Here is a 24133-nt window from a genome sequence, read left to right on the forward strand (position 1 = left end):
TATTAAAATTGGCCTGAAAACCACTGTTGATGACATTTTTTAGGAACCTGTATATGTTAATTTGGAATCACTCTTAGGACAGTGACGTGTGGAAATACTGTATTCAGATTAAATTTTAAGTACAGTTTCAAGGGTAATTTAGGTAAAGATATTTAAAACTGCTGTTTATGACTTTGGTTCTACAATGTATTTTTAATACAGCAAATCAAATCCCTCAGCCAAACAGGAATTGTGTGGTTTGGAACAACATTTGGGTGATTTACTGGCTAAGTTCAGAAAAGTAAAATACAGAAAGTTGTATTGAAATGGAATTTGGTACATCATATTAACAAACAGTAATTTTAGCTAATACCTGTAAGTTTTTATCATGGCAGATACTATTTTTTTTAATGTTTTGTTTTAGATGTAAGTGGGCACAATACCTTTACTTTATTTTATGTTTTATGTAGTGCTGAGAATCAAACCCAGGGCCTCACACATGCAAGGCGAGCACTCTACCACTGAGCCACAACTCCAGCTCCCAGATACTATTTTAACTAAGTTAATCCTTACAACAAGCCTCTAAGAGTTAGTAAACTTTTTTTTTGGTAATGAGGATCAAACTTAGTATCATTTCCTAGCCCTGTGATAGTGACGAATCATTTAATGTTTCTGTGCCTAAATTCTCACTTTCTTTTTTTTTTTTTAATTCTCACTTTCAAAGAACTGTATTTCCTCGTAGGATTGTTGCAAAAATTAAGTAGTATGTATACACTTGCTTAAAACAGTGCATGTGTATTTAATAAGCGTAAGATCAGGCCTTCACTGATCCCAACACCAAGTTTGCTAACTAAGCCTAACACTCATTTCTGTGATGCCCTGCGTCTGTGCCACCAGCCTGGTTTCCACAGGAGGAAATTAAGGTGGATTTTAAAAATTATTTATTTATATTTTTTAGTTTGAATTATTCTGCTTCAAGAACTGTCTACAAAAATCTCAAATCTAACTGCATTCTGTCACCATTTTTGAATGCATGACCAAGGCCAGCTCTGTTAGAGTTGAAGTAAAAAGGCCTGTGAATCTCTGCCCCACTCCCCCCAGTCCTCCTAAGTGGAATTAGTGAACAGCCTGTTCATCTGTTTTGAGCACTATTCTCTCCTTGGGAATTCCTTTGAAATTGCCAACATCCACGAAAGAAACAACATTAGTCCCCAACATAGTCATGTGGATTAGTTTATTACATCCTTCCTCAGTGCCAGGATAACCAGGAGAGTGAATGTGGGGGCAGGATTCAGGAAGAGGGGAGTGAAGATAGGCAGGGACCAGAGAGGGTCAAAAATTAACTGAAAGCTGACCAAAGGCAATAAAATTGTAGTGACTGCAGACCCAAGATAATTTGATTTTGAAACTTTTCTATTCTTGACTTTGGAATTTTATTAGAGAACATAGTGTATAACTCTTACCGTGTGAGCTCTTCTCAAATAGGTGTTAATATGCAGTTATTGTGGCATGAACTTTGCAAATCACACCTATAATGCCATGCCAGGTATTTAGATTGCAGCATCCTGAGACAGTCCTTTTGTGTTTTCTATCATTTTTGAACCTATTAATCATCTTCAAAAAGTCTTTGTTGTTCTTCAAGTCGTTTTCTCCCATGTAATTACAAATGCTGTTGAAGTATAATAAGGCTTAAATTTGTTAGAAGAAAGTTTTTGTATATATTGTGGTTATTCCTTGTAATAATAATGAAAATGTGTCACACTTTCATTGTAACAGTCCCATTGAGTTCTGTGGGCTGTTGAGTGCTATGTTAATTTCAGAAACGATTTTGGTTGTGAACAGTTCTGTTCTGTTGTTGGTCTTGGTATTGGAACTTTTCCTTTGAAAACTCCACTTGTGCTTAAGCTAGGTCCAAACCAAACACGACCTGTGATTATTTAAAGAAGCTACTTTGACTCCACCATCCATTCATCCTTTTCAGATGCAAAAATAACACATTGTTTTATCTATGAGTATAAGAATCCTTTTTCAAAGGAAATAAAAAGAGCAGACAGTTTCCTTCCTGGCTAATTCCTGAACCTCTTTCAATCTGTTAAACATAGCCACAGACACAACTCCTGTGCCTGGTTTTGTTTCCTAAACTCAATTTGACAAGATAGGTCAGTGTGAAGTGTCCATGTACATCTAACAGGAAGTCAAGTCTAAAACTAGGGAATGTTGTACAGTCACCAGGATGATATGAGTAATGATTTAGACTTTAGAGTAAGAATCCAATTTCAATTATAAAATTACTCAGCATATAACTATAGTCAACTGTTTTGAAACCACATCCCATGATGAACCTAAATTTTTTCAGTGAGCCTAAAGTACTTCTATTCAAGATGCTGCACCTGACTCATACATTCAGGATTTCCTAAGATCCACATAGTATCAACTTCCAAAAATTCTTCCTGTTCCAAATTATATCCTTATATGGGTCTGAAATCTATATCCTGGAAACTTTACTACCATTTCCTTTCCTTGGTTCTAGTTATTTTTCCTAATGTGTCCAAGAATGAGTTAAATGCCTATATCAGAAAGCACATTAAGTATTTGAAGAGAACAGTCATGTCGTCCCCATATTGCCTCTTTCCTAGGCTAAATATCCTAAAAAAATGTTTTTGCATTATTCAGTAATTTTCTTATTCAAATAAATGTCTCCATTTATTTATGCTTCTCTTATGAACAGGCATAAGAGTTCAGATGTGCTTTCATGATTGCAGATCAGGTAAACCATTTTCTCAGCTCACCATAATTTTTAAGCAAAAGAGGTTGGATACAGCCATTACTGTGAGAACTGGGGAAAATTGCAAACAAGAGCTCAGAGGATAAGACCAGATTCATGCTACACAATGGAGAAGAGGCTGGGAGTCAGAAGTATCAGTTCCTCAGAAAATGCAATCGACTAGCCAGTAGGGACTAGCTGGAATTATTTAGGCTTTTTTTTATTACCAAGAGGAATATCCAGAGTTGCTGCATAACTTGATTTCATCTAAATTCCGACCTCTTCTACCTTACTTACCATCCTAGAGGATACAGTGTCAAGTCACACTCCATATCCCTTTTTGTCTCTATAAAAGCCTTTATCCCTTCCTAGTGGCATTGTGTAATATGTTTTATACCAACTGGTGTTTCTGCTTTGTTCTTGGGAAAGTTCAAAATGTTTGTTGATATGGTTCATGTGCACCTTGACCCTACTTCAATTAGGTTAGGGATCTTGGCTTACACTTCCATGTTCTGCATAGTACTGGGCAGATAAGTAGTTGTTGAGTTAACAAATGATTGAATGTGGCTTCTCTCTGTTGCTCTAAACCAGTGTATTGATGTATCCTTTTTCTTGACATAGAATAGTGATTTTTCTAAATAGAGTAAATCCAACAAATGTTCATTGATTACTCTGGAATAAAAATAATGAATGTAAACAGTGGCAAGCTTGGCCTTCAAGGTACCTATCAAGTGCTGTGGGAGACAGAGGGAAAAAATGATGGTGAAATAGAAGGTCAGTTGAGAAAGTGACACCAGAGCAAGTGCGGATCTCCAAGAATGAGTAGTGGGATTGTCCAGGGGGAGAACAAGTTGGGAAGGCTGTTCGGACAACAGGAAAAAGATGGGGAAAGGCAGAGAGGCCATGAGGAGTCTTAGTGTGTTCAGGGACTCCCAGGCGGCTTAGCTAAGTGCTGGGGGTGAGGGGGGAAGAGTGAGGGATGAGGCTGGAGAAGGAGTCTTGAGAGGGCTGTGTGTGCCTGGAGGAGGAGGTGGCAGTAGGGAGCCACTGTGAGATGCCAGGTTGGGAAGTAACATGTTGAAAAGGACCACTCTGTATTGGGGGCTGGATGTTGGAGGGTGAGAGAAGTAGGAAGGTGGGTTGGGAGGGTGAGAGACGATGTCAAGAGATGATGAAGGTCAGAACGTTTACAATGGCAGCCAACATGGACAGTTCCAGTGAAAACTGTCTCTGTTTTCCTCAAGAGGCTCCTGTAATCTTTTAGAAACTATCAGTGATGCACTATTCTTTATGTGGTTTGACTTTTCAGAAAAGCATAATGTCAGAGGGGAAAGGAGTCAGTGTAAGGAATTAAGCACTTAGAGAGGAAACCAAAACAACAGAATAACTGAAAGAGGGCAAAAGCTCAACTTTATAAGACCTTGTTGGTGACTTCCTTTTCAGAATGAAAAGAATGGGGAAAAGTAGAAACATTTTGAGGTTTATACCAACATGGACTTAAGTTTCAGCCTCAGCGTGTGTTTGTGATCTTGGGCAGTTTACCTTCTGTGAGTCTCCATCTTCCCATCCATAGGTTGAGAATAACTATTTATTTCTTTGGATTTTATAAGATTAATAGGATTAAGTACTGCCATCCCTTGGTATCCAAAAGAGTTTTTTCCAGGACCCCTGAGGATACTCAAATTCCTTAAAAGAGATATTGTAGTATTTACATAGAACCTACACACATTCTCCTGTATACTTTAAATCATCTCTAAGTGACTTCTAATGCCTACTACAAAAATGCTATGTAAATAATTGTTATACGATATTGTTTGTGGAACAATGTTAGGAAAAAATGTTCATGTTCATTACAGGTGCAGATTTTTTGTTCTGAATATTTTTTATACCAGTTGGTTGAATCTGAGGATTCATGGCCTATGGATCTGGAGGGTGACTATACTGTTTGGTGTCTAACACAATGCCTGTACACACAGGTATTAAATAAATATGGTTCCTGCTGAACACTAGGTAGGGGGGTGGAATACAAGGAGATGTCAGACAGTTCCTGCCTTTATAAACTTACAATTTGGTAGGAAGAGAAGCATATCAAGGCTGAAATAATAATAAAATATAAATAAGTACTATCATTGCTAGAACCATGATGTGAGAGAGCAGAGAAGAAAATGAGAATCTGACTCTACCGCTCATTCTGGAGGACAGGTCGAGAGTATTTAAACTGGACTTGGAGGATAAGGAGGATTTTGTTGGAATCGGAATGGAGCCTGGACAGAAGATATTCCAGGCTGTGGGATGAACATGAAGAAAAAGGCCACACTTGGCATCTCTGGTGAGTCAGGCTCACCAGTGGCCACAGTGCTGGCTCTAATCCAGTCTGGAACTCTCCTTAATGGCACTGATTTGGCCTTGAGCAATGAAAGAATAACCATGGGCCTCGTAGAGAGCAGTCTTATGGCAAACAGAAGAGTGGTGGTCTTGATTGGTGGGTAGAAGAAACTCACAGATATAGTCAAGCATAATTTTAAGTGAAGTGGCTTCTGAGAAAACCAGATCAGCAGAAAAGGGGAGGCTTATAAACTTGTATAACTATCTCTGCTTCATGCCAGGGCTTCTCTCAAGTCATTAGCTGTCCAATCATTGCTGAAGAGAGAAATAGCAAGGCAGGGCAGCCATGTGGTGGGTTAAATCCAGTCCAAGAAAAGAGTCTAGTTTCCATTTCAGGTCTGGGATTGCCTTACTGTGATTTAGGTTAGTCATTTCATGTCCCTCTGGAGGTTCATAGTAACTGCTGTATGTGTCTAATGGGGCTGTTGTGAAGACATGGGGGACATAGCATTTGCTCCGATGATGGGGGAGGCCTCCCTGCTCTCTGCTGTCCCTGGCCTGATGCAGCCACTCCTGAGGGTCCCATCTGAAGTCCTTCTTAAAAGACAGGAGCAACCATCTAAGAAAGGAAATGTTCAAGAGAGATGCACATCTCGTCTATGTGTGAGCAGAAGAGTTGAAAGGATATTTTAAAACAAGTATCATTTGGGAGGCAAGCAGGAGCATTATTGAATGCAACCCTCTCACTTTTCTGAAAATATAAATTTGTGGTACTTTCAGTTTCAGGAGACTCTAAAATCATCTCCTGGAAAAGAATGGAGATGATGTTCTTTTCTAAAGGAGTAAATTCTCAGAGCTGTGATCTTTAAGCACTGTTAAGTTTCTAGGGTAAAAGAACTGAATTTCATTGCTTTCTTCCTAATTCTTCCTTCAGAAGCACTTGTACATTCTGAAGTACACTGGTGAGCATTTGGAAACAGGCTTCTGAGTAGGTTCCATCTTTTCATGTCAGACCTCAAAATGCCATTGATACTTACATCTGAGAGGTGCCAATTTGATATTTTATGATGCTGTAAATTTTACGTTTTGGATGATTCTTAGCATTGGAGAATTGAAACTGAGGTTGAAACTGTTTTCCAAATGGAAGCTACATGACCAAAGTCAGGGTAGGATTTGGCCTTTTTATATTTTGCTGCTCAGCAAACTTTCTAGGCCTAGAAAAAGGAAGCACTAGAATATTTTTCTTAAATGTGGTTCGTTTATTATGTCTTGCTTCTCTCTGATAATATTTTGTGCCTATTCATGTTAAAAACCAGCTTAGGAAAACATTGGGGAAAGCAACATGTCTAACTTCTGGGAATTGGAAAAGGAAAACAAAGAGAATTTTAAGAGTGTGGGCTCTGCTCTTCCTCTCACCGTCCTTGAATTCTTTCTCACAGGTGTGGGCCACTTGGGCCATTCTCTGTGGGTCATTGTAACCATGCTGTCAGCAGTGGGAGTTCCTTTCTTCCTGGAACTACTTCCCTTGCAGGGATTGGCACTCAGCTTGGCCAGCCTAGGCTTCACCTTCTGCCTCACCAGACGGAAACAGACAGCACCTTCCCGAAGGGGCAGGAGGCAGGAGAAGGAGATCAGGGAAGGAACAGACTGCACTGGGCAGCAGGAGATGGGGAGGTGGGACGTTAAACAAACAGGGAAATAGGTGTCTGAACAGTGTCTTGTTGCTTTCCTACACACTGTTTACCTTGCACGGTGAGGTATGCCGAGCTTTCCGTGGCACCCTTCTGGTTGGTAGCTTTGCACTGATAGACACCTTCATCCTCCTCTGTGACTCTTTCAATAAACAGTGTGCTGTTTCCTGGTCCTAAAATAATTCCTGAGGAGTGAGAGATGTTTAGATTAGTGAACCTGAAATGACAAACAAAACATCTACTACTGTAACTCAAGTGTCTTAGTTTTCTTATCGATCTGCATTTGGTGGAGGAAATCTGAGCTCTGGTTAACCTGGAGCAACCTTGCTTATTTGTTCTCCCCCCGTCCAGCTTTTCTGCTAGCACCTTCCCCACCCAGGAAAGTTGTGATCCCAAGCTGTGGCCATGTAGATAGTCCACTGGGTAGGCAGAAGTGAGGGGGAGCTGCCATTCCCTACTTTAAAGATGCAGATATCAAAAAATAGCGTATCTAATACTGACCACTACATTCGTTCCTACCTGGTGCTGAGCCCCATGCAACAAACATACCTTGACGTTCACAACACCCTGTAAGGTATTGTCTTTTTTGCACGTGATAAAACTGAGATTCCCCAAGGTTAAATAACTTGTCCAAGAACATGTTTTTAATTGAAAGCACATTCGTGGCATATGGGTCAAAGGAAATCATGTTTCATTTGTTATGTAGCCTGGTGAAGTGGCATAGCATAGTGGCAAAGAGGTTGGGCAGGGTTTGAATCCATGCCTTACCGCTACAAACTTTGTCACTTCAGGCAAGTTACATAACCTTTCTAAGTTTCAGTTTCCTCAGCCTTAAGGTAAAAATGAAAGCAGTTTCTACTTAATAAATGTAAAAATGAATGGCACAACATGGCATGTGGTAAATGCATGGTGTGATAGAAGGAGTCCTAGGAATGTACAGGCACCTGAAAAGCTTCAAGACACATAAAATATACAGAAAGTGTTTAATGAATGAGGTTGAGTAAATGTAGCACAACCCACTACACAATCAAGTGGAAAGTCTGAGGAAGGGAGGGAGATCAACAGGATTGGAAGTAATCAGGGAAGGCTGTATAGAGGAAGTAGCCCTTGAGCAGAGGTGAAAGGAGAAAAGAAGGCCTGAGAAAAGGGGTGATATTGAAATGAATATGCACCAAGGACTTGTTCTTGAATAGTAATAAAATGGGTCTGACCAGAGTATAGGCTGTGTTTTGTTAACTAGTTTCTGTCTGTCTGATTACAAAAGAGAAGACTTAAAATAGAAATTTTGAGAAAGATTTAAAAGCATAAAAATGTAAAAAAGTGTAAAAATAAAAACATCAAGCACCTACAATCTTACCTCCTATCAGATGTTGTTCCTTTAGTATTTTTTGTAGTTGTAGATGGACAAATGCCCTTTTTTGTTTGTTTATTTTTTATGCAGTGCTAAGGATCGAACCCAGTACCTCACTTGTGCTAGGCAAGTGCTCTGCCACTGAGCTACAGCCCCAGCCTCTTCCTTTGGTATTTTTAAGTGAACTTTCTTTTGCTTATTCTTATAACAAAAATTTTTGAGCTCCTGCTATGAACTAGACACATAATAAGCAGGCAAATAAAATTCTTGCCTGGAAAGGGCTTAAATTCTAGTTTTGGAGAATTACAAATAAATAATATACTTTAAGTAGCAACAAAGTATGTGAAGAAAATAAACCAAGTAAAGAGGATCATGGGTTAAGAAGGGTGAAGAGGCTATTTCATTTTTTAATTTATTTTTAGTTATGGGGATGGAACCCAGTATACCTGCATGCTAAACTCATACTCTACCACTGAGTTCCAACCTGAGCCACAGAGAAAACTATTTTAGATTGGGTGTTTAGAGAAGGCTCTTTTAGAAGGTGATGTTTGAGCAGAGACCTGCAACATAGAAAGGAATGAGCCATCCAAAGAGTTGGAAAATGACTTTTTGGCACAGGGAGTAGCAAATATATAGTCCATGAGGCAGGACAGAGATTGTCTTCAAAATGGGGGAAAGACTACTGTAGCTAGCACAAAGTAAGGCAGCAGAGAGATGAAAACTAGGACTGGGACTGTAGCTCACAGGCAGATCACTTGCCTAGCATGTGCATGGTCTGGTTTCCATCTCTGGGAAAAAATAAAAAGAAGAGATGAAAACTAGAACTAGGCAGAGCCCAGATCCTGCATGACCCTCTAGGCCATGGTAACAGCTTAGGATTCAGTTCTGAGTGCAGTCAAAAGCCATTGGAGGTATGTAAGTCTGTATGGGGACCAGTTGGAAAATATGGGGAGTAGGTAGGTGGCTATTGAATTTGTCCAGTGAAAGACATGGTACATGAGTAGCATTAGTTATTTATATGTATCAAATTGTTTGTAATTTTAAACAACAATACAATTAACATCCTTAGGCATAAAGTATTTTCTTTTTTGTATTTATAATTATTTCCTTAGGACACAGAATTGTAGGTCAGAAACTCTTGTTGCACATAACCAAATTGTCTTCCACAAAGGTTATAGCAATCAACACTTACCAGCATTGGGTAAGAGACTGTTTTATCATTCTTCCACCAATATTCAGTAGTATTATATGAAAAAATAAAAAACACAAAACTTTGCTGGTTTGATAGTTGGTAATGATTTTTTAAAATTTGCATTCTCTGACCATTCTCTCAAGTGTGTTTCCCTCTTCTATTTCCAAAGCACCTACTTTGAGTATTGACTGGAAAAGGTGAGTTTTAAGGAGAACTTTGAAATCTTGGTTGAGGAGTACTTTTGATTCTTGGTTGAAAAAAGAGGGAGTCATGAAGATTTTTGAGCAGGGAAATGACATAATGGAAGTGATGTTTTAGGGAAGTTTAGTCTAGAAGGAGAATGCAGGATGGACTGGAATGAGGAAAGAGTGGCATCTGGAAGTCTGGCTCACTAGTTGTAATTCAGTCATGGAATGATGAGGCCCCCAACATGGATGATGGGAAAGGAAGTGGAGAGGAAGAAATGGAAACAGACACTTTGTAGAAACAATCTGCAGGAACGGATGCTTTATTGGGTACAGGAATAGAAAGAGACAAATCCAAGATGTTTCTAATATTTTAAGCCCAGATAGTAGAAAAAAATGGGAGCTCTCCCCTGTAGCTTTGACTAAGTCACTGACACTCTTTGGAGCTGTTTTCCCCATCTGTAAAATGAGAACAATACCTGCTCTGCCTGTTTCATGGTATTGTTATGAGGATCATTTGAAATAGTATAAGTGAAAGATTTGAAGCTTGGAAAAGTGTAGGGTATGTTACAAGTGCAATCATAGGAAGTGAAAGTGTGGCTTGGAGTACATGATGAGAGTCTTTGGGCATTTATGATAGCAGCTATCTTGCTATGAACCATCATCTCCTTTGCAGGAAATCTGAAACTCATTTTTCTGTCACTCAAATCCCAATTTAAAGCTAACATGAAAAAAAGTTAACAGACTTGGATTTTACCCAAGGAGACTTGTAATTATGGAAGGTGATAGGGCAGTAACAAGGATGCTAATGAGCTAACTTTGTGTCTGGCACAGATTCCTCTTTGCATCACATGGAGGAGAGAAGATAGGGTGGGAGGATGTTCAAAATCAAGGAGCAAAGCTTTTCCTTCTGATTTGCCTTCAGTTACGCTCTAGCTAATGGCACAAAAACATTGACACGTCACCATCACATGGGCCACCCAGAACCCTCCTCAGGCCCTTCCTTATTCTCTATTCCTTTTATTTCCCTCTCACAACAATGGACAAGTTACTGTCCTTATTATCTTCTATCCACACATAATTCACATTCTAATTTCTGCATTGCCTAACCTATTGAGCCTTGTTTGAATGAAACAATCCTTATGATAGAGGTGAGGCTCTGTTCCATCAAAGAACACATTTTAAACAAGTATTTCATTTATGGCTTAATTTTAATTCTTGTGTTATAGTTACTTTCAAAACTTAAAATGTATAGAAGTATTATAACCCATGTACTCACCATTAAGATGATCAGATGTCAACATTTTGCCATATTTGATTTAGACCCCTTACTCTCCCTTATATAAAATAAAATTTATACTTTTATCTTTTCCTTTACCCTTTCTCTAGAGGTATCATTGTACTGAAGTTGGTATATATCATTCTCATGCATGTTTTCATACTTTTTACCAATAGGTGTTTATATACAATATGTAATATTATTTTGTGTTTAAAAATTCTAAATGGATGCATACAGTGTACATCCCTTTTCAACTTGTGTTTTGTTCTATTCATTAATGTTTTAATTTTTATCCTTGTCGATACATGTAGATGGAGTTCATTTTAAAACTAATATGTAATATTCTATTGCATAAAAAGGCCACAGATTTTATAAATACACTTCTCTACTGTGGGATAGTTATAGGTTTTTTTTTTTTTTTTTCTTTAAAAAGAAGACTACAGGGGCTGGGGAGATAGCTCAGTCGGTAGAGTGCTTGCCTTGCAAGCACAAGGCCCTGGGTTCAATCCCCAGCACCCAAAAAAAAAAAAAAAAGAAGACTACAATGAACATCTCACACAGTATTGTGCACCTTGTTATACACACATTTCCTTGTGCTGGTTCATAGGGTGTACACATTTTCAGTTCTACCAATTATTACCAAATTGTCTTCTAAAATAAATCAATTTATATCTGAACCACCAACAAGTAAGAGCTTCCCATTCCCATGTACTTATCAATACTTGGCGTTATACTTTTTAAGTAATGGCAAAATGTGTGAGAAATGGTATGTTGCTGTGGGTTTTAATCTGCATTTCTCTGATTACTAGTTAGGTAGAACATTTTAATTGGTGAGGCTTTTTCTGTTCATTGCTTGGTCATATCCTTCGCTCATTTTTCTTTTGGCTTATTTGTCTTTTTCTCAATGATTTTTATGGTTCTTATATGTTTTGGATACTACTCCTTTGTTGGTTAATTATGTTGCTAGTCTTCTCCAATTCTATAAGCAGTGTTCTTAAGTTCTTTTATGATGAAATTTTAACTTAAAGCCTTTTAAATTTTAGTGTAGTCAAATTGAATACTTTCTATTGTAATTTGTGATTTTTATTACTTGCTTTAAAAATCTTTTCCTATTGCTGGGCGTGGTGGTGCATGCCTGAAATCCCAGTGACTTGGGAGGCTTAGGCAGAAGGATCACAAGTCAAAGGTGAGATGCTGTCTCAAAATTAGGGGAAAAAAAGGTGGAGGTTGGGCTGTGGCTCAGTGGTTAAGCACCCCTGGGTTCAATTCCTGATACCAGATAAAAACCCAAACAAAAAACTTTTCCTTTTAGGATGTCATAAAGCATTCCCTTTTTATACTTTTTTTCATAAAATATGTTTAAAAGATTTATTTAGAGTTTTGTTTTTCCTTATTTGGTTTTTAAAATTTATCTGGATTTTCTTTTGGGAAGGGGGTATCTTTATGGTATAAGGTAAAGATCTAATTTTTACCATATAAATAACCCATTATTTCATTATCAATTACTGAATAATCTCTTCTTTTCCTACAGAGTTGTGGTACCAGCTTCATCAGATACCATGTCTCCATGTACCAGTGGTTTTGTTTCTAGGCGCTTTGTTTGTTCAATGACCTGTTAATCTATGCCTATATGACATCGTTTATGATATCTTGATAATACATATTGATATCTGGTATGGCCTGGCTTCTTTTTTTTTCAAAATGGGCTTGATTTTTCCTGGCTCTTTATTTTTAAAATTTTAATGTTGTTATGCAGAATGGTGTTGGGTTCTTTGAGGGATTGCTCTGTCTGAATTTTCTTTTTTTTGTTGGTTGTGAGTCATTAGAAGTAACACATAGAACTCATAATCATGATGCTCTGCATTGTTTTGCTGAGATGATAAATTATATGCCTGTCTGCTTCTAGAGGGTTCACTTAAGTCATTTTCATGTGCTTGTTTATGTATTTCCATGGCTTCAGAGAGTGAATACAGATTTCTTCAACCACTAAAAACATAATAATTCCTGTGCAAACTCAGTATTTATTTCTCTTTAAGAAGCTATATCTGATTGGACCAACAGGGTATACAGCAAAAATTGCAAATGTACCTGCCTTCAGAGATCCAGGCATATAACAGAAACGAGTTGGGGTGGGAGGGTTGCCTATGCAGCATAGAAGGCCTGTCTTCCATCTAAAAGTGGAAACTTCTTCTTAACTCCTGCCAATTGGGAATCTGAGTCTAGACATATCTTCTGATTTTTAAAGAAAAGGCAGAAATCTGAAAATTTTATGTTAAGCTTGTGATTTTTAAATAAAATATTAACCAAATTCACATATTTAAATTTATTGAGAACAATAAAATATTGATGCCTGATAGTTTAAATACAATTTTGATTTAGAGAATGTACATAGGGATAAGCTTTTCTATTTTTGTTAAGGATCTTCATGATCTGGCCTCTGCCAGTCTTCCTAGTTTCAGTGCCAATTACCTCCGTAAATGGATTCTTAATATGAGCCATGCTGATCAATTTGCAGTTCATGACAAGCCTCAGTGACTTTATACCCTGTTAAGGGTCAAGTTACTTGTCCTTCGATGTTCAAGGATTAGCTACTTTGGAAAGCATCTTCTGGTTTTCTTGAACCCCTTCTCTGTTACTCTTATATCACTTTGTACATGTCCCTACTCTGGCACTTACCATTTTGTAATCAAATTGCTGACGTTCTTTATCTTTACATATATATATATATATTTTTTTTTAGTTGTAGGTGGACACAATACCTTTATTTTATTTTTGTGTGGTGCTGAGGATAGAACCCAGGGCCTCATGCATGCTAGGCAAGTGCTCTACCACTGAGCCACAACCCCAGCCCAAATTGCTGATTTTCTTATCTGCCTATTCCACAGTGTGCTCCTGGAGGAGCCTCCTTATTTAGTCTTCAGTGTCTAGCTAACCTCCAGTAACTAAGGAAACAACCAAATGAATCAAGACAGTGGAAAACTGAAGTATAGGGGTTGGAGGATGAGAGTAAGTTTTGTGATCTTTGCTTAAAATTATGAAGCTATGTTAGGCATTAAATCTAACACCCTAAGTGGTAGTATTGACTGATGACCTGCAGTGTGTCCCTCTCTCCTCAGAATTTGTCAGGTTGTATGTCAGTTAATTTTGTCATCTTAGGGTTTAAAATGTATGTATTTAGGAATACATACCATTAAAACAATGTGTATTGACATAAAAAGACCACCAAGATATATTTAATGATACAAGCAAGTTCAATAGTATCCTCTTAATTCAGATTTAATCCCAGAGATGGTAGCTTTCCCATAGAATGCCACTGCCAGTCACTCATTGTGATTCATTATTTTATTTTAATTTTCATCCTAGTGGTTATTATAGGATTGTGTACTATATGCTTATAATTTTGTTTAAGTTTATTGCCTGTGCATTGTTCCCAGCACTAGTTTATGCCTCTCATGTGATTTTGCTAAAAGATGGAGTATATCTTAGGTAGCATATGAGTTTTCTTTCTTTAGTCATGCAGTCTTCAGTATAAGTAGGAATTTGTAGACTGGGGATTGAGCCTCCTTCTACTTTAAGAGTTCAGTCAGTGGCTGTTAGTTTTGGGGTTAGTGTCTTTAGACAGGTTAGAAGTCCCTGGGATGACTCCTGAGAGAGTGCACCTCCCCACCTGCAGATTCCGTATCTCTTTATTTCTCTTCTGTTTTCTTTGTCCTCCATTTTTTTCCCTCTGCTGTTGATTTCCAGAGCATTAACTGCTCTTCAGACCAAGTGGACTACTGACCACGGCCATGCTCAAAGTATAGTCCCATGTGTTGTAAGAGGTCAGAGAGAGAATTGAAAGAAGTTAATTCACAGTCAAAAAGAAATGCCTTAGCTGGGGATGTCGCTCATTTGGTAGAGAGCTTGCTGTGCATGCACAAGGCTGTGGGTTCAAGGCTCTGGGTATAATCCCCAACACCACACACACACAAAAAAAGCATCCTTGGGTGTTGAGGGCAACAGTGATAGACCATGTGCTTAGCATGTATAAGACCCTGGGTTCCAACCTCAGCACCCCAAAAAAAGGGGGGGAAAAAGAGAGAGGGAGAGAGAGAGAGTATGGGATTTCCATTTTGGATTATGAAATAGTTGTGGAACTCACAGTACTAACGGTTGTGTCATTGTGAATGTACATAGTGTCATTGAACTTGGTAGAAAGTTGTTATTAAAATGGTAAAATTTATGCTATATGTATTTTGCTACAATTAGGAAGGAAAAAAAAAGGAAAGTCTTTCTAAAATGATTCCCATGCTGGGTGTGGAGGTGCACCCCTGTAAACCCAGCGACTTGAGTGGCTGAGGAAGGAATATTTCAAGTTTGAGGCTACCCTCAGCAACTTAGTGAGGACCTAAGCAACTTAGTGAGACCCTGGCTGAAAATGAAAAATTTTAAAAGATGTATGGGGATGTAGCTCAGTGGTAAAGTGCCCCTGGGTTAAATCCCCAGTACCATATAAACAAACAAACACTAAATAAAATAAAAATAAACAATACAAATTAAAATAAAACGATGCCCACACTGGGAAAATTCTTTTCTATTTCTCACATTCTAAAGTTTCGTTTGCAAATTGAAGAGAACTTAAAACCACACACACAACCAAACAACCAACTAGCAGGGGGTCCTGCTGATCATATGCCTATGTTTGTGTTGTCCAAAATGTGATCCCTGAGGTGGCTTTTACTGTGACCAGCAGCTTTCACAAGGCTCTTATGGGCTGAATAGGAATGAGGATGTTATGCTGAGAAATGCAGTCAGGAAATTTGCTTTGGACATAGCATTAGGGTATGAGATGGTGCACGATGCTATGTACGTTTGTACATCTGTAGGTATGTGCAAAGCCTAAATAAACTAAAACTTACCAGTAAAGAATATATTTGGGAGCTAAGATTGATTCTACATAAATAGTTTCTATTGATTTCCAATTCAAAATGGGTTACGTATGGGTTACTTTACTTTTCTGAATGCAAACTGTAGAATTCTCCAGCTCTACTTTTCAGTTTCATTGAACTAGCCAACTGTTAAGAAGTAATTGCAGAACAGCAGGAAGTGAATAAAGTAACATTTTTGTTTTTTCACCATGTTGAGACTGGTTAAAGTCAGGGTTCCTCTGTTGACTGAGGTCAGGTTTGTAGCTCTGAACTTCAGCAATGCCAACAGATTATGTTTTCTGTGCAGTTACCCAGCTTACTCTTTTATTTCTACTCCTTTCTCCTCACCTTCTAAAAGGAAGTTTATCCTTGGAAAAGAACTAAGCCTTGATTCTGCACTGGTCCAGGGTGTCACTCACATTTTATTGTTGTCAGAAGTACAAATAAAATTTGAGGATCTATTTTGAGGTCTCAGCAGGAGAGAAGAGCTATTTCACTATCTGCTATGGAAGTTTGCTTCTTCTTGGTCCGGATAGAGATCCCTCTGACTCTGATGACATATGTTGAAGAGAAAGGACTAGCAAGCATTATAGCTTAGCCAGCACACCAGCAGATCAACTGTGGCCTCAGTGGATATGGTAAGAGCCACAGGCTACCTTCACACACATTGCCCTGTGCATACCTGGGAATCATGAACATCTTTATTTTCTCCTATAATAGTTCTTCATTCATTGTGTACCATAGGGTAGATTTCACAAGAAATAAAAGGCAGTTACTGCTTACTCAAATTTTACAAATTACAATTGAAATTTTTTTTGATAATTGAAATTTCTAAATTTCATTATTGCTATGAAATCAAGCAAAACTGCCAATTCTAATAGTCCAGGGTTGAAGATGGTCAGTTTTATCATACCTGGGCATTAGCATTCTCATTAGCATCTTCATTTCTCTCTTTTTCCTTAAGATTTTTTCTGTATCTGTTCAAACCACTTTACAACCTACAGATGATTCTGTTCCCTCCTTATGTACGAGAATGAGCATGGTGCTTACAAATACACATATACAGTGTCTGGGATAGGTGGTGACAGGAAAGATGTTCCTTTCAGGTCAGTAGGTAAATACTTAGTCCTGGTAACCAAGAAGATCCCATTTAATGTACATTAATCACTGGGTTAAAGTGATTCTCTCCTGCTCCAGCCTCAGTCTGTTAAAGACACAATTTATTCTTTCTCAACTCTATTGTTCCAATGCTACTGCTTTTACTTTCAAAAGATAAAAATGTTTCACTCTTACAGAAATTTAGTTTACAGAAATTTAGTTTAAATAATAGTTAGATGACAGTTTCTGGTTCAGGCAAGCTTTACCAAAAATATCTCAGATCAATATTGCCTTATGTTCTCTTACATAGTTTGAAAGAGAACATTTTAATGCTTTTCAGGAACTCCATTTCCTCTGCACAATCATTTGTATCAGTGCAAACCTAGATAGGCCTGCTACTGTATCAACTTTGCAAACATATTCTTAATCCTTATAGTGCCACTACAAAGTGGGTTGCCACCAAGCCGCCCTTGGGGCACTCACTCAATCACGTCACATGTTAGGACCTCAGTGAAAAATCTGGGAAGGGTATGAGGTAGAAAGATGACTTTTGATTATTTTGAAAGAGCTAGTCCCTCAAGCAGGTGACCTGGAGAGGTAGTAAAGACACTCAGGGTCTCAGTTTCTTTTAGATGACTTCATATCATTGTCCCAAGTCTGGGTGCAAACCTTAACCATTCTTAGCCCAACAGAAATAAATTTTTCTTTTTCTTTTTTTAAGAGTAGAATTTATTTATTTATTTAGTGGTGCTGGGGATGGAACCCAGGACCTTATACAGGCTAGGCAAGTGCTCTACCACTGAGCTACAGCCCCAGCAGAAATGAATGTTTCCTAAAGGAGCTGTGGTGTGTGATAACCCCTGGGAACCAAACCAAACTTAGAGCTGTCAAATAGAATTCATCTTCAAGTTGGAACGTGTGTGTTGTCTCTGGATATTGATTCCTTCACGCTGCTGCATTTTTCTTTCCAATTGCTGCCCCTTGTATTAAATTCATTCTAGCTTCTCTTTTTTCCTGTCTTGTCAAGGTAATATGTCTCCTATCACCTTACTCTGTCAACATTTTTGTACCCTATCAGGCCCTCCTAATGGTTCCTAGTTCTAGTTTGGAGACTGTACTGCTTTTATTACCTCTCCCAAATTCTCTTTTATTTCTTATCTTTCTTCTGTTCTGTATATTTATCTAAGAATTATTAAGAACCTACTGTATACTCAGTATTAAAGTAGCAAAATTAAAGCACAAAGATAGCATAAAGATGCATTTTTTCAGTTATCTAATGTATTAAAGATTTTTTGAAATTAAATTTATTTTCAAACTTATACATAGAAAAGTGTGCATATTAAAAATTATACACATTAATGAGATACCATGTGGTGTTTTGATACATGTATACATTGTGTAATGTTTAAATCAGGTTAAACAGGTCTGTGTCCTCAAACATCATTTCTTGAAGGAATTTTTTTTGTGTGTGTGTGCTGGGGATCGAACCCTAGAACTTTGCTCATGCTAGGCAAGTACTTTACAACTGAGTGACATCCCCAGCCCTTTAAGCATTTATCATTTCTTCATGATTAAAGCTTTCTGTATGTTTTCTTTCAGCTTTTTGAAGTGTAGTTTTATTATTATTTTCTATAGTTAACCTATTGTGCAACAAGCACACCAGAATTTTTTACTCCTAACGTAATTTAGTACCCATTGATCAACCTGTCCTCATGTCTCATATTATGAGCTGAGCTATATGGCCTGCACCTCATGTCTCATATTAAAGATATTTTAATCCTGTCATTGAATCATAGTACTTGTCCCCTTTATTCATCTTACTCCATTTTTTAAACCATTTGACATGATGATAATAAATAAACCAGGACACACATGGTTGTTGCTTGAAGAAGCTGTATTTCATTGAAACATATACGTAACTTGTTACCCAAGTTTTTCACTGCTATATTTCTAGAGCCTAGCACTGTACCAGACATAAAGCAGCACCTTATAAATATTTGTTGAATCAGTAAATAGGTGAGTGTTGGGCTGATATGACATGAATTCTAGACCTTTTAAAACTTAAAAGTAACAACATTTGGCTTCAAAATTGTTAACTTAATACATGGCATGTCTAGTGTTTTAAAAATGCTCTATTTTTAAAATATGCTTTACGGTGTTAAAAATATGCTTTAAATAAACTAATGTATTCCAGAGACTTCCATGTTTAAGAGTGAGGAGTGAGGAGATATTTGTTGTTTTTAGGTCCTTTAAAACTAGTGCTCTTGTGATTAATGTGAACTAATGCTTAGTTCCACATGCTCAGTGTTCAGAGTAAAACTGTTGACTTCAGAGTCAAACTCTTCTGGGTTAAACTTGGTGCCCTGCCCATTAACTCTGACCTGAGCTTACTTATTTCTCCTATTTCAGCTTTCTCATCTTCTAGTCTACAAAATAGGTGTAATCGTTCAGCACTTCTTATTAAATTATTAGGATAAAAAAATTAATATCAGTAAAATAAGAGCAGTGATGGCCACTTAGTTGGTGCTTGGTAAGAAAATTGATCTGTGAAATGCATTTAACAATAGTACCTAATTCATGTGATAGTTATGAAAAATATTTTCATTATTTTTTGGTAATGGGGATTGAAACCAGGGGCACTTTACCTCTGAAATATATCCCAACCCTTTAAAACAAATTTAAAAAAAATTTTTTTTCAGACAGGGTCTTGCTAAGTTTCTGTGGCTAGCCTCAAACTTGTGAGTCTCCTTGTCTCAGCCTTCTGAGTCACTGGGATTACAGGTGTGTGTCACTACTCCTGGCAATAATTGTGAAAATTAAATGAGAGATTTCTAGCACACATGCATAGTACCTTGGTGCCTGGTGAATGCTTCATAAATTTTTATGATTATTCTTAGATATATCTTAATATGTCTTCTTTACTGTCGGTAAAGTTTTTTCAAAATAAGGACACATAAAACCAGAGACCAACTGAGTAACACACTGAATGGCATGAATCGAAAGAGACCCAGACATTTGAAGAAAGTAAGAATCCCTGTTCTGGAATGTGAGAGAAGGATCCCTGGTAATAAGAATTAGAGTGGGGCAAGAAGAACTCAGTAAGAGGAAGGAGAGTTTTTCAAGCAGAAATCAAAGGAGCCTGCAGTTCAGAGGGCTGAGGGAAGCAGAGGAGAAAAGCAAGAGTAGGGATAAATGGGCGGCAGGGGCGGGGGACATCAGTGGCAAAATGAGGCTGGGGAGAGCCTGCTGTTACCCCAGTTGGGCAGTGGCCAGCATGATGTACAGGGCTCCTTCCCTTCTTGTTTGGATCTCCCTGGCAGAGGTGGCCTCTCCCAGTCCCTGTGCACATACCTTCCTTTGCCTGCACACTTTTGTTCCTGCATCCTTTTTGTTGCTGCTTGATGCCCTTTGGCCCAAGAATTTACTACTCAGCTTTCGTAACACTTTCTTGAGATTGCATTTCATCTGGAGAATGACTGTGTCCCCCCTGAAAGCTTTTTCCTGAAAGGAAATGAGCAGGGAGGAAAATGCTCCAACTACCCTGAGGTCTTTCAGCAGGCACTTTCTGGCCACTGGAGCGTGAGCTCTTGTGTGTGCCCTGCTTCCTCTTGCATATTTTCTTTGGAATGGGGACGAGTCATCATTTAACAAATAACAACGATAGTGGACCGGATCCTATCATGGATCCAAGGCTCCTAAGAGTCTTTTGGTACAGAGATCCTTTTTGAACTGCCAGGCTTCCTATAAAAGATATATCTCAGGTCTCTAAAGGATACATACACACCTTATTCTTAGGTCTTTTTGTTTGTTTGTTTTTAAACTTAGTCTGTCCTCAATAGCTGACTGTATAATGAACTATTTTTCAGGCTTTTTAGGCTGGGTTTGATGTATGTTCCTTTTAGCTTTGGAATACTGATGAGTTAAGGAGGATCACGTTAGTTACCTATAATTGTTATCCATAGGTTTGTAAAAAGAAATAACCACAGAACAGTTGGCATTTTTAAAGATAACTGTATCTACGGACATGAGGGTCATAATCATGGAGCTTATTGTGTTGGTTACCACATTTGTTGCCTCAAATGGGAATATTGTATATGAAACTTTTTAAGACCTATATACATGTAAAAAAAAGATTATCTCCAAGAAATTAAGAAGTTCCTTTCCAAAAGGATATAGTAGGTTTAAAGACTAAATACAGAGAAAAGAGATATAAAGTATAGTTGAATTTAATAAATGCTAAAAGCATATTAGGGTGATATTTACAAAGTATTTGCAGAGAATTTTTATGAGATCTGCTTTAGATATTCTTCAGGGGATAGATATCTTTCTTATTTTTAGAGTTTTTGACATTTGAGCTAACTTATTAGCTCTTAATGCCTTTCAGTGAGTTCTGACAACTCATGGGCCAATTTCTGTATAAATGAGGTGGGTCAGAAGGTGGCATTTACTAAGCTGTGACTATGGGCCAGGATAGTTATGTTAACTCACTTAAACCTTATCACATCTCTGTGAAAATCAGCACTATCCTGATTTCATAAATAAGGAAATAGGGGCTCAGAGAGTAGAACAAGTGAGTTGCCCAAATTCTTACATGACTCATGAATACTGGGCCTAAAACTCTGATCTCCCAAGCACTTCATAAAATCCTTCTTCTGTTTGTGTAACTGCCTGGACACATTCTTTTGCCATGTCTTTCCTCTGTTCCCATAGTGGTCCTGAGCTTTTAAATTTGGTTTAACCCATATCCAAGGTATGAAAACTGAACTTAGGTCAAATTTACTTTTTCAAAGATGCACTCATCATCATACATTGATATTTCATAAAATATATTTTGTGATCAAGCAAGTTTGGGGAATACAGAATTAAAACCAGCTTACCACATCTCTTTACTACAGAACTTCTTGGGTCTTTAATATGCTAAATGGACTGTGAATCTCTAAGGGAAGGATATTACACACATTCTTTTACAAGCTGTTTATTGTTCATATATTCATTCATCCTTTTATTGTGATAGAACATCTCAAGGGGTTCAAAATTTTCCATGGAACTACCCATCTTGGTAGTGTATCATTTTGGGTAAACCACTTTACCTCTTTAGTCAATTTTCTATTTGCCATATTGGACTAAAGATATTCTAAAGGTCTCTTTGGCTTTAAAAATTCTTTATAGGCTCTGTCCCAAATCTAGGCATTTGCCCAGCCAAATGAACTTGCTAAGTATAGAATACGATTTTCTGAAAACCATTCATTCATTATTTGCCATATACTGTGGTAGGTTCTGAGGATATAAAGATAAAAATAGGGCTAATAAGATTAACTGTTCTCAGGAGGGGGAATACATATCAACCGATGATTTAAAAATAATATAGTAAGAAAACAGAAGAAATAGATAATATAGACACATCTGAAGTGATGATTATATATATTTTAAAAATCTCAATAAGAGAGAAGTTGGAGTATTAGTAAGTAATAAAGACTTATGGAGGAGCTACCTTCTCCTTGTGGAGTTGAGTAAGGCCTTGTAGAGGGAGAACACCAAATCTGGGTCTTGGGATAGGTAGGCATCATACAAAGAGGAAGTAGGCAGAGGGGGCATAAGAACAAAAAAAGCACAGGGGTTTGAAGCAGCATAATGTGGGCAGTGATCTGTAAAATGCAGGGGAGGCTTAGCGTGGACTTGCAGTAGGCAGGGCTAGTTGCTGAGGGCTTTCTGTGTCAAATGCTTGAACTTTGTCAGAGGACGTGATGGGGAGCAAGCAGGAGACCTAAGTAGGTAGGGAAGTGACATAGGCACAGCTGCATTTTATAGAGCTTTGTGGAAAATAGAAAAGAGAGGGAGGGAGACAAGTTCCACATGACTACAGATGTTAAGGACAACTAATGAGCACCTGAACCAAAAGAATAATAGGGCAGCAGAAGAAAGGATAGATTTAAGAAACATTTAGTATTTGGTAGGCACAAGCTACTCAATCTGGTGATAGACTAGATGAGAAGGGCAAAGGTGAGGTTGTCACCTTTTAGTTTGGATAATTAAGTATATGATGTCAGCATTATAGGTGCTACTTTGTGGAGAAAAATTATGTGATGTGATTGGCTTGGGATCTGTGAAGTATAAGGCCTTTCTAAGACATTCGTCATTATCTAAAAATTTGGATTTATTATACCACAAACTCATCCTGTGCAAATGGAGGTTTCAGTTTGAGTAGAGGACTCACATTTAAGGATCACTTAATGTTGCCACTTACTTGATTTAGGTTGTTGGAATATTGCAACTAAATGGCAGTGTATTTTATTTTATATTTTATTGTATTTCATGGTGCTGGGCATCAAACCCAGGGCCTTGATGGTGCCGGGCAAGTGGTAACTTTGGTTTTAATATAAATGTAATTATTAATCAAAAATATAAATAAGTTCAAATTAATCTTACTTAACCACAGCATCATGACAATAGGTGGTGTTAATATTTACATACTGGTTTAAGTTCTAGTTGTTTTTAAGAATATTTATTGGTGAAAAGAAGTCTGTAACAACTAGTTTTGAAATTTTTTACCTACCAGTATGAAAAATAGCCTTCTTTTCTCAATCATTAAAATTAGTGTTGATGAATTTAAAAGATTATAAATCTACCTCTGTGAACTTCATTCATGCTAGATGTTCAAAGCTCTGTAATAGCTCAAGCCAAGAAGTTAACTCCTCACTTTCCCAGGTGTCATTTCTCTTTCAATGTACTATGAAAGCATTACAATTGATAGGATCTTTTATAGAGTTAGGAATGTGGGCCCCATAAGAACCGGCTTAACTAATCCTCTGGAAATTGACATAAGTATGAACTTAGTTTTTGCAGCTTTGTTAGCAGGTAGCTCTAGATGTAGAAGTAGATGATAGGAAAGTGAGGGGAAAGAGGTGTGAGGAAGGATGAGGAAAAAATGCAAGGAAAAACAAATCTCTTACCAGGTTCTTGTTGTATTTTGTGGTTGTTTTTAAACCAAGTGATCTGAGGCTCGGGGACACCATGAGCTTGACAGTCTAAAGTGGTAGAGCTGCTGATGGCTACTGTGTGATCACTGAGGTTTCGCAGGAGGTGTGGCGCTTCCTGATCTAGTGAGGGAAGAAAGGGATTTGTGATTATTTGTCAATTTTACTTTTATTGCATATGCATAACAACATTTTAAATATACACAGAAATAACAAAACTCAAGGTTTCATTTGCATTTGGTCCCTTTTTTCTTCAGTAGTTAATCTACTGCTTCCTCTTTAGTAAGATGCTATAATAAATTGAAATGTGTTAGAACCCAGCAAATTCAAGGACTAGATTCTATATATTTAGATTTTAATAGAAAGGTCTTTGCCTGGCCAACTGGTT

At 37.7% G+C, this 24133-nt stretch overlaps 1 protein-coding gene across 1 annotated transcript in view; it reads right to left on the reverse strand.

Moving 5' to 3' along the window:
* Nucleotides 1-24133, reverse strand: part of Flt1 (fms related receptor tyrosine kinase 1) — a 168558-nt gene that overhangs the window by 45052 nt on the left and 99373 nt on the right. The window contains exons 15-16 of the mRNA XM_047554532.1: nucleotides 23722-23868; nucleotides 6813-6944 (exon numbers count right to left, since the gene is read on the reverse strand). Coding sequence (XP_047410488.1) covers nucleotides 6813-6944; nucleotides 23722-23868 — 279 coding nt within the window. The remainder of the gene's footprint in view (nucleotides 1-6812; nucleotides 6945-23721; nucleotides 23869-24133) is intronic.

This window comes from Sciurus carolinensis, chromosome 5 (genome assembly GCF_902686445.1).
Source record: "Sciurus carolinensis chromosome 5, mSciCar1.2, whole genome shotgun sequence".
NCBI classification, from domain to species: Eukaryota; Metazoa; Chordata; class Mammalia; order Rodentia; family Sciuridae; genus Sciurus; species Sciurus carolinensis.